The 11991-nt window shown below is 37.8% G+C and overlaps 1 protein-coding gene across 1 annotated transcript in view; it reads left to right on the top strand.

Annotated features, from left to right (window-relative positions):
- Positions 1-6756: 6756 nt before the first annotated feature.
- The window catches only part of LOC104470032 (dihydropyrimidine dehydrogenase [NADP(+)]-like), a gene marked incomplete at both ends in the record, with an annotated part of 27495 nt that continues 22260 nt past the window's right edge, over positions 6757-11991 (top strand). The window contains one exon of the mRNA XM_010084805.1: positions 6757-6844. Coding sequence (XP_010083107.1) covers positions 6757-6844 — 88 coding nt within the window. The remainder of the gene's footprint in view (positions 6845-11991) is intronic.

Genomic DNA, 11991 nt, shown 5'->3' with positions numbered 1-11991 from the left:
ATTTTAAGAGGAAATCCCAGTAATCTACTTTTCTTCTGGTAGCCACTATTTGCATCTGTCTGATCACCGTCCTGAGTATGCAGAAGCGATGTTGACTAGGCAAGGACAGTTTTAGTCCAGGAACCTGTCAGAGATGGAGTTTCTGAAGGGCTGGATGGTGGATGGCAGGAACTCAGAAGATGAATTGAAAAGTGACTGTAGATCTCTCCTACACCACTGTTGTAAATACCTGCTGGCAGATATTAGATCATGCTTTTTTTTTATGTTATCACCATTATCCATTAAAATGGAGTAATGCTGAAGAATGATAAAAAGTTATAGGACAGAGAAGTGGAGAAGTTTCAGATGAATGGGGAAAAAAGACTACAGAAAACAGGAAGACAGCCAAGCAGATGCAAAGGTGAGAGGAGACCTTCTGCACTCAAGAGGGATTCAGGTGAGAAAAGAAGAATTATGGCCATGTAGAGAGCCAAAGAAGAAAAGAGAAAGATGAGTCACTGATGAACGGAATGACTTTGAGTCTATGTCCGTATGATTCACTACCTCTTAAGTGTCCAAAAAGAACCTTGTCTGTAAGTGCCATTATTTTGCACTTGGGTAGGAGGTTTTTGTGTCTGAAGACTAACTTTCAACTCTGAACATTTCTTCCTTTTGATAAAAAGCACCTCCGTTACCCCTCCTGTAGCTGCCAGCGGCAATGTCATATCTGTCTATAATCCTGTAGAGTGCCTCTATTTAAAATTTGCTTCCTCTGGTCATCTTAACTTACTGACAGAGAAGTTGTCCCATTTTCTGTGTCTGCAGAAGGCTCTCAGGACCCCCAGGTGACTGAAGAGGCGAGAGTAATGATGTGGGAGTCTTTCCTTCTTTAGATATGAGTTAGTATTGCCAATTTACATGATACTGAATGTTTTGTTTCTTACAGTTCCTGTGTGTTTGCTAACAGGCTGGGCATTTCTTTTTCCAGTATTACATATCCAGGACCATGATACCTGCTTTCTTGTATACTCTGTGTTCACTGCCTTTTATGCAGTTTCTGATGCCCTTTGTGTTCAGAGGTGTTTCTTGGGGATTATATTTGTTTCTCCTATGGTCCAAAATTAGGTGTTCATAGTTGATTCTAGTTTAAGATTATTTTGTCTTCATTGTTACATTGCATACACAACAGAGTTCTCAGCATTGTGTATGAGTCCCTTTTTCTGCTTCTTGACTTTGAATTAAAATGAATGCTCCTCTAAGTATAGTTTGTCATTGGTGCTCATCAAACCCTTATATCAGCTGTTATTGTGTTTTGGTATTTAAACCCGTCAACAAAATATCCCCTTTGCTTTATAATATTTTTCTCCTCTTCTATCCATTGTGAAATGTAATGAACAGGAAGACAAAAAGGTGTAGGAAATTTTAGTTTGATTGTTAGGTTTTTTTCTTAATAAAGAAAATAGTGGCAGCACGTCTTTGTTTACAGCTACCAGCAGTAGGTTCTCACCAAAGGCTTTTCATTGCAGTAGAGGATTTTTATCTTGACAGCTCTTTTAAATGAGTGTATGTATGTCCAAATCTCTGCTTAGGGTTGTTCTTGACCCTATTTAACAAAGTACAGCAAGATCAAATGGGGAGAAAAAGCTTGAGTTCTGCAAGTTTAGCCGTAAGTGATTAAAGGATTGAACCTCAAGAGAAAATCTTATGTGGTGCTCTTCACTTCTGTCAACAAAGGCAGTGGGCATTCAACCTGTGAATTCTAGATTTATTTGGAAATTCTAGATTTATTACTTTCTTACATGTGGCTTTCTTGTTCCACTGTTTACCTTCCCCAGCACAGGGTTTAGAGAGTGGTACAAGAGACTTGGAACCAAGAGCCTTGACATCGGAATTGGGTCTCCTGTGCAAACTGGTCTCTGGTTTGTTGGATGGAGTTAGCTCTATGATTCTCTTAAAGTTAACTGACCAAAGCCTCATGAAGTATATACAGAACATCGTTACAAGATCTGTGTAAAACTTATGTGGGTATCTGGGCTATTTCTCTGAGTAGTGGATAAAGTTTTAGAAACTTCTACAAATAGTAGAACTGGAAGCCTGTTTTCAAAATAAATGTTTATGTCCTGCCGAAACCCACATAAATGGATTAGGATTTAATCTGCTTCTAAACCTCTGCCGACAGTAACCATGATAAAGGTTATTTGGCCTGTTTTGTTCTATATGAAAATTTGATAGGTCATCAGCAATGATCCGTTGTGGAATATTACTCCAGATTATCTGTTTCACCCCCAGCCTTTCAGCACATGTGTGATTGCATTTCAGGTCATATTATTGCCAGTTAGACAGACAATCATTTGCTACAATCATTTGCTGCAGTTTTAGTTAACCATATATGTGAATTACCCGTCTTTGTTTAGAAGCAAAAATGTGTTAAGAGCTGGTCTAGACCTAGGAATGAGACTTGACTGTTGGTCAGATATTTCAACTTTAAAATAAAATACTGGGTAATATTTCAACAATTAAACAATGAAAACTATTAATTTAAAGTTAATCTTGGTTATGGTTTCCTTTTTTCTTCTGTACTCAAGGGCAGAGAATTGGTTTCTGGTATAATTTTCTCCTAAGGAAAAGATTTTTTGTACAGAAATTTGTTACTTTTTTATCCTTTCTTTTTCTCATTTGCTTTCTATTCCTTTTTATCCATAGTCATACCTCATATTTTCTTGCATCTTTTTTCCCAGTGGATATTATGTGTTCCAGAAACTTGCAACTTTTATTTGTCTATTCCATTCCTCTTTTTCATTACACTAAAAAAAAAAATCACTACTTTTGAAGTGCCTTTTCCTTTATTGTCTTCAGATGTTTGTAATCTACTGCTGTGTTGTGTGTTTTGAGTTTTTGGGTGTTTTTTGATTTTTTTTTTTTAATTAGTACCCATGCTATTAGAGCTCGATTGAATGGGTTTGTGTGTGTACGTGCACAGTTTTAGGTGCTTATTTTGCACTGGCAAAATTGATAGGTACAAACCTGATAGCTGATAATGTTGGGCTACTGCATGAGTATCCTTTGCATGTGTTATTTTGTGCTTGAAAGAGATTTACAAGCATGTTCGCCTTAAACAGTAAATAACCTTGGTTAACCTTTCATTTAAAAATAAGAAGTTAAAGATTTTAAGTTCACTGGGGATACGTATGTATGATTTAACGCTGTTCAGTAAGAGATGTAAATTTTGAGCTTAGATGTGTGAGAAATGTGAATTTCTGTCATTATATAGTCACAGGAATGTCTATAAAGTTATGCCAAATGATAATATTAGCATAAATATTTATATAAATATGCTATACTTGCGTAGCATTTGTAGGGATTTCATATCTAATCTAATTTTCCATTTCACAATGAGGCTGAGTTGAACCGACAGCTAAGTATTTCCAAAATGGGAATCATTCCTTTTCTTTGAGTTCCTTGAGTTGGAGTTTAGTGGTGCAAAGGCTATGGTGTTTGTTGCCTTTTACACGGAAATCAATAGGCATATGAAGTGAATATTGTGTCTTTTAAGATTCAGTGTAGCCTATATGTTTCTAAAGCAGATTGTGTTCCATAAACAAATAGGGGAAAAATTGATGATAGGGTGTTTTCTGGTAGTTGGAAAGATTTTTACTGTATTTTTACAAAGAAATGCTGAGATACATACTGTAAGATAAGCATAGGTTTGGCTTTGTCTTAGTGCTCTCTGTATTTTTATGCAGTCCAGAATAGTATGACCACTTAAACCTGTGTCTTTTTTGTTTGTTTGTTTTAATAGTGAGCATGTAGCTCGTCCTTTGAATTTGGAAGGAGTTAGCAGGTGAATTAGAGAAATTTAATTTAATCTAAATTTCTAGTTTGTTATTTACATTATTTTGAATGAAAACCATAGTAACGGAATAACCTTGTAAAGTGAAAGGGGAGATTTCATAGGGTCAGAGGACAGTTAGAGAAAAAGGAAAGAAGTGTAATACTTAATGTTTCTTCATATGGGGACATGCACGTGGAATTGAAGCTTATGGTAATTGTCAGCATATTCACTTAAGCACGGTATTTTGCCTGTGATTTTTGAAAGGATCAATCTTTTGAAGCAATTTATGTAATAACTTTCTAGTGGGTGATTCTACTATTTTATTTATGCTTTTTGCCTGGTTCACCAGAATTCAATACCTTTGCTCCCTGGTACAGTAAATGCACTCTGTAATATCTATTATGGTATTGTCAAAGGATAATTTATTGTCAGATAGAAAAATAGGTCAACGCTAATGTCACTTGATGATCAACCCCCCAAGTTTAATAAAACACCTCAGCAGCACGCATTCTGCACAGTGCCTGATGTTTTATTAGGACTACAGTACCTTACAGTACCTAGCTCTAGTGGGAGTGTAATTACTGAGCTGTCAGGGTGATAAGTGGGATTAATGGCAGCCTGGTGCACTTTAGTCTGCAGAGTGCTCAGAGAATCGGAAGATGGTATTATTATAAGAGAAAGTCTGGACTGGCATATTCATGGCACCCTCCCCTCCTACCCAGAGCTCACATTCAGGTTTGCGTTACCCACCCCCCCCCAATAGGTGACATTTTCAACAGCTGTTATTTGTGAATCAGCTCAAAAATCAGAAGAGAAATCATTTGGTAAAGATGCTTGCTCACTACAACAGGTAATCTGTGACTGCTTGTCCTGCTAGGTGCTGCTCTAGTCAGTTTTGACGTGAGATTGTTCTACATATGATCCACAGAAATGTTAAGTGCAATTATTTTGCTCTTGGATACAGGACTGTTATATTTTAAAAGAAACCACATTCAGGAAAGTAAGGAGCAAAAAGTAATAATGGAATTGTTGCCTTTTTTAAACACGTGATTTTCCCACTTCTGTTATTTCCTTGCTGCCTACACAGGCAAAAAGATCATCCGAGCCCTCATAGTGGTGTATTTTGTCCAGTGTATCGCCTTTGTTTTCTGGCTTCTAGTGCTAAAACTTTACTGTCTTTCAGTCCGCTTAGCATGCTAAGAGCATCCTCTCGACTTGGTGCAGTGGCCACATCAACCCTTCGAGGTCCCCGCTGACCTGCCTTTGCTTGTTAAAGCGCTTAGAACACGTGCCTGCCAGTGGGTAGTGCTGGGCGGCCGTATATTGAACTGCCACAGCTGCACCTGCTGATGCTGCTCTGCCAGAGCCCTCTGACATCCTGACCAGCTGAACTAGTAACCCACCATGGTGCTGAACGTGGATTTGGCTTTATCAGATTTCCCAGCTTTTGCAGCCTGTGAGACCTGTTGTTCTTTAAATATTTCCTTTGGGACCTTTTCCCCATGATTAGTTCTGTGAGAAAATCCAAACAGCCACTACCACAGGTGCCTTCAAATTTTGCTGGTGCCACGGTGTCTGCAAAACCCAGCTAGAAGATAATGAATAGAAAGATGAAAGAGTAATTAATCTTTTACTTAACTGGCTTTGCCTTCTCTCTTATTCTACCCTTGATTGAGGAAAATAAAAAAAAATAAAAAAAAAAAAGGAAAACAAAAGCAGTGCGTGTGATTGACAGCCTGGCCAGTTTTTCACTGCAGATATTTCAGGCATTTCATTCCTTTTAATGTGCTCTTTGTTTCTTTGTGCATGTAGTCCATAGGCCTCTTGCAGGTTTTCTGTGTTTGAACGTATTCTGTCCCAGCCAGTTCTACAGTGTTATTATCTATCACTAAGTAACAATAATTAAGGTAGACTTGTGGAACTTATGTAAGTAGTTGTGCTCCGATAATCTGTAAAAACCAAATTTTATTTTGTTTTACATAGATTGTTAAAACCACACTTTACATAAATTCTGTATGTTAGTAAAACAATATTGAAAGGGCATCTGGAATAATTGAATGAATTCTGAGATAGTTAGTAGTGTACCATTTGACCCACGATAATCACTGATATGTAAACCCAAAAGTGTGTACAAATACCTTTGTGTTTAAGACAGAATGGTTTTACTACTTCAGCTGTCTTTTTTTTTTAGATTTGCTTGCTGCGAAGTTCCCTGAGGACTTAATCCTTAGATGGGACTTGTGCAAGCAGCCAGACTGGTACATCCTCATGGATGACTATGCAGGAACAGAACATTAATCTTTGCTACTTAATAGATTTTTACTATACAGTTATGTTTTGTTGTTAGGGATTTCAGTTGGGAGTATGCACAAGACTACTGGATTGTTTTCAGAGGTCACAGGCATATCACAGGAAACTCACAGAAAAGAGACTTGAAAATTTATCAGCCATTCTTATTCTTTGGCACATACAGTACAAAGTAATTCCTTCCTCTGCGGAAATACTGTTGTTTTTGTATGTCTGATTGTCAGACATGCAGAATTTAGTCCACAGTGACACTTCCAGAACTTTGTTAACAAATAAATGGCAGAGATGTTTTTCAAATAGGAAAATAAAATGATCAGAAGTTTAGCAATCTTGAATTCCAGGGAAAAAATTACTTCTATGTAATTAGATGTTGTTTCCCAATACTTAAACATGTGTAGCTATATGTTTGTAACTGCACCCTACTGCCTTCCTTTGTAAAGTGGAGTCAACAGAATGTAGCCAAACAGTGTTGAATGCAAGTCAATAATGATCATGTAGAGCTTTGCAGTTTTAAATAGAAATCTTATGGATATGCTCTGTATTGTTCCTTTGTGGCTTATCTTCTACCATGCTAACTTGAAAACCTTGTGCTATTGGCAGCATTTGTCTCCTTGACGTGTTTTTTTTTATTCCTGTAGATGCTTAAAGTGTGCAGATGCCCCTTGTCAGAAGAGTTGCCCAACTAATCTGGACATCAAGTCATTCATCACAAGTATTGCAAACAAGGTAAAATCAGGCTTGCAGTAGTACGTGGAAGCAGATAACAGTAGTTACTTGCAGTTCTGTTAGTGAGATCACATTTCAAGGTTTATCTTTGTGAAGTCTTAAAAAAGAGTATTTACAACAGATGCATTAAAGTTCAACAGTAATCTAATTTACAATTATTTTTGCTGCTTTCTATTTCTGCTTGCTGCTATTTTTTGCTGCCCATATAGATAGCGTATAGTGCAAATCTATTTCTTCATGTCACTTTTTCTATGAAATTTTTGGTTTTGTTGGTTTTCAAATATAATGATATTCAAAAACCTGAACATTACAATTTAATTATTTAACTTTGCTGCTGCCTGAGGTATTACAGTTACAAACCTTTTATTTCATTAGAGAGTTTATTTTTAAGACGTGATTATAGTTTAAATTTGCTTTGGGTGGAAATTTGGCATGAAGGTGGTCATCTCCAAGGAATGTTTTCTTGTAGTTTGTAGTAAGAGGCACTGGTTAATGCAAATGTAGTCAGTCAGTCCCTTAGACTCTAATAAAATACTATAGGAATAAATTGAACCCCCTTTTTGGAGGTACTGTACCTTTTCCTTTCTTAGCAGGCTATTATACTGTAATCATAGTAAAATCTTAAAAACATTATTCTGATTTGTGATTTACAAATGACTTTAAAAAGTCAGAAATATAAATAAAGATCACTGCAAAGTGGATGTGACAAGATTAATTAGGCTGTCTGGGATAGTCTAAAGATGACTCGATATTGATTGTCCCATACCTTTTGAAACTTCCCATCTGTGGAATCATTAGCTCCCGTGTGATTTATTTGTTTGTATGAGCCCAACTAGACTCATAATCTACTGGGGGTGCTGCAAACATTTTCAGGCTGCATTTTGTGCTCTAACATGTCTCACAGTTAGATGCAGCTGAAAGGGCCAGTGCAGGTAAAGCTGGAGTGAAGGTGGTAACAGCAGCAGTGCCATGTGTGAGTTAACAGCCACGTTGCTTTTACTACACTGTGTGTTGCACAGAGAAGACACCGATAAATTCTGCACCTTAACAAGCAACATTAGAGTAAGAGGAGACTTTAAGATACATGTATCAATTATAATGTAAGTATGTGTTCATGTGGTTTACAGTAATTGGCATTATACCCAGCATCTACCTATAGGCAGTTTTCTTATATAGTCTGTACCCTGTCAGCACTGCATTTATTTTCATGAATGTAGGCATCTGTTTGCAACCATAGTATAGTATGCAGAGTACTGCTGCTTATTACCTCTTCCAGGCATCATGAAGCAGGAAAACTGAACAGAGAAGGTACAAGGCAGTAATGAAACTGCTAGTCTCCATCTCATAATTGTGCTGTAGTTTGTTTAGGAAACCTAAAGCAAATTTTATCAAAGCATTTTATGAAGATGGTCCTTTTTTTATTAAGGGTTAGTTATGCTACTGCTTTGGCTAGGATAGGGTGATGTGTTGTTGAGAAAAGGGCCTGATTACCAAAACGTAAAAGCTGGGAATAGCGAACCAGGGATGGTGGACTGAAGACTGCAACAGATGTTAGAAGAGGAACTAACACCAGCAGCATCCTGGAAGGAAAAAATCTGGTGGGTCTTTTAGACTCTGATAGCCTCGGAAATACGATGACCCTTTGTGACTTGGCAGAAGGGTAAGTCACTTTAACAGCTGATTCATTCTGAATTCTGTGAATCCATTACAGAGCAGAGAAAATCAAGGTGGGGTGACTGCAGAGCTTTGAGAGCTGTATTTTGGCAAAGATATACTGGAATAATATTAGAAAACTGCCTCAAGGGTGTGAACTCAAGTCTTTGCCCCGCTGAAGCCAATGGGTGCAATCTTACAGGTTTTAATAGGGCCAGACTTAACCTGTCAGATGGTCAGTGAGGTGAATCAACCCTATAGAGTTTGGGCTGTTTGATGATAACTCTTTTAAATCATCTTGGAAGCTGCAGATGCTAGGCAATACTCTGGTTTTGCCCTGAGCAGCTGACCTGATCACTTGCTGTTTTATCAGGAAATCCTGCTTTAGAAAAGAACTCCAGTATGCTACTATTCTCTCAGGAGATTTAACATTCTTTGTGGAAAAACCTAAGTATCTTAGATTACTGAAATGTACTTTTATATCCTTTCTTTTTGGGCCCTATCCCTATCTATCAATAGCTCCTGCATCCACTCTGGAACAGTTTTTGCATCCACTCTGAAGCAGTTTTGGTAACTGCTTTTACCTCATGTTACCTGATGCCTGATAATTGCATAGACAGGAGGAAACATTGAAATACAGGAAGTTTTAAAAAGTCAGGTAGTCAGTTTCTGCTACCCAACATGTTAGGATGAGAAATTGCATGCCTAAAATCAGCCCTGCTTCTGTGAAATCCAGTTCCAAGAGTGAGTTTACATATGGTCTTTCCCTTTACTTTCTCTCCTTACCCTATTGGAAGAAATCTAATACGGTTGTGGGAGCATTTCTTTGCAACAGCTCTAACGCAGTCTTTGAAAACAAACAAACAGAAAACCAAACCAAAAAAACCCCAAGAACCCCAAAAAACTAGAAGTGAGAGAAATCTACAACCAGATGTGCTTAGCAAATAGCTGAAGTCATGGGCTGAGAAACAAGGCTAGGAAGTCCCGCAGGTTTGTGCCCTCCATGTCAATGGCTGTGCCTCCTGTGATTCACGTACCAAGCAACTTCTCAGGGAAATAAACAGTACATAGAAGGAACCCAGCTTTGACTTAATGGCTGCAGTCTGCTATGCTGAATTTTCATTCTAATGAATTAATTTCAGGTGCCTTTGCTAGAAAATATTTCTATTATAACAAATTCTGTTCTTCAGAAAAAGTAACTTCCTTTATTAATAGGATTTTTTTCTAGGTATGGGTATGTACTACTATTTTTACACTACTGCACTTTGAAATTACTTGCTTTCTGCCAAGCAAGCAATAAATATAAGGTGGAAGTTGAGAGAGGGGTACTGAAAGTTGGAAGGATTCACCTGAAGTTATGAGCCTGGTAGAGTCTGTTGAGAGCCCACTACTGTCGCTCTCCCCTCTTTCCTTCTGCAGCTGTGGTGGTTGGGGTACCTGCACCATACACTTTTAGAGCAGATAGAAAACAAGAACAGTGTGCTTTTGAAAACCTTGCTAAAGTTTCTAACTTATCACTTTGAAAGTTTTTAATGGAACCAGTAAGTAATGTTTCACTTTGTTATGCATTTTTTCTAAACTTTTATTGAAATCATTCAGATATCATTCAGCAATCTACCTGTTGAATATTTCTGTATTACTGTAATAAAAGTATTTACTTCATGTGATCAAGGGTGTTTTACATGTCATTGAAAATGCTTTTCAAAATGTTAAATATTTTTTTCTGTTTTTGCCTTGTAAATGAACTTTCTTTTTAGTCCAAAAGTTTATAAATACATCTGGTAGCTTCTAGACAAAATAAATAGGTGAAGCATAGAACATGTGGGTATTTGAAGTCAATAAATCCAGGAAATTGGGGTATGCTTATTGAAGTCCCTCTCCTTCTTCTGAATCTTTAATCATCACTCATTTGAGAAAGTCCCTTCAGCAGGTTACCCTTCTGCTTGTTTAGAGGAGATTCAGGTCAATAAATTCCTTGTCATCTCTGTGTAAGCAGTACTGCACACAGGTATTTATTTAAACATGATTCATTATTAATAAAGAGTATTTAGATAGCAGCGTACTGAAAATGAATTACTTTGTCAGGTATTTAAGAGCTGTATTGTATGTAGTTTGTTTTGTTGGAAAACTGCTGTAGCAATCATAAAAGGTCAGGGATTCTTGTTCTCTAAAGCCTGAGGCTTTTTAGATATTTACAGGCCATGTACAATGTAGCTGTTCTGCCATTAGACCTGAGCTGGGAAGCAGAAGAGGGACAGGGGAGGAGGGGTTGTTTCTGGGTTGAGAGGGTAATTGAATTGCCAGACTCAATGAGCCTCGAGCCTCTTTGAGAAAAGGGATGTCACTTATGCTGTATTGTGTTAGCTGCCGTGACTCAGTAGAGTTTAGGCCACAACTTCCATTCTCTTTTTTCATACAAACTGGATTACAACTCCACTTTATAAAGGTACAATCTATTCTATTGTGTCTTCCCAGTCAGTGTTTCTTGTTTCATACAGGCTGCAGCAACTGTGTCTCTCAGAGACCAGACTTCAAATTCACCATGCACACATTACTACTTTTGTTTCTAAACATCAGAAGATGGCAAACAAGTATTCTGAATTCCAGCTGTCCTCTCTTTAAATACAGCCTTCATAGTGCAAAGTGTATATTCTCTGTTTTATAGTGGACAAGTGCCATCTTAGTTACTTCTTTCTTTAAGAGGAAAAAACACTAAGAAAAAATAGTTCTCAGCTGCTGCAGGAGAAAGCTTTGCCCTGTACCCCTGAAGGAGTACCGGGAATGATTTTAAGATTTTATGTCCTCCTTTCCCCGTGTTGATATACATCAAAGCAAGAAGGACTTGGTAAAATGGAACTCCAGCACCCATCATCCTTCAGGGCTGGTGCAATCAAATATGGTACAGTAGCAGAAAATACTGCAGCTTGCTAAAGCAGCTCTCAGCCTGAACACTTGCAGCCTGTCCAGCTTTTCTCCTGTTAAGCAGATGTGTGTGCCAGAGGAAGCTGCCTCTTAGAAAGCGGCACCTGCTCACATGCTCCACCTTTGTAATGTTCAGTGAGATGGTCTTGGAGCATTTTGTTATCAGACACCTTTATGGTTGAGTAGTCGCATTGAAAAACAACTGCTGGTGCAGTTTAGGCATGGGGATATTGAGTTGTGTTATACAGCACAGGCATAAGGAGTGAGTGACTCAGCCTTTATGGTCTGAGTCTATAATGAAGAATTGGGGCTTTTGTGTTATCAGTACTCAAAAATCCCACTTTGTCACTGCAGCCCTCTGTTACTAGCTCTCGCATTTTTATCTCAAGTCCTGCAGTGTTATGATGATTCCTGACATTGATTCAACAGTTTTCTCCTTTTTCAGAAAGACCATCTTCTCCCATATCCCTTAATAATATAGATAAACTGGTCTGAGCTGACGTGTCAACTGTTTTCTAACAGACTTTATAGGTGGATTGTAAGCCTTCTGGTGGCCAGCATTTGGAAAACAA

The sequence above is a fragment of the Pterocles gutturalis genome, unplaced genomic scaffold (genome assembly GCF_000699245.1).
Source record: "Pterocles gutturalis isolate BGI_N339 unplaced genomic scaffold, ASM69924v1 scaffold13880, whole genome shotgun sequence".
Taxonomy (NCBI): domain Eukaryota; kingdom Metazoa; phylum Chordata; class Aves; order Pterocliformes; family Pteroclidae; genus Pterocles; species Pterocles gutturalis.
This window is presented reverse-complemented; position numbering and strand designations above follow the sequence as displayed.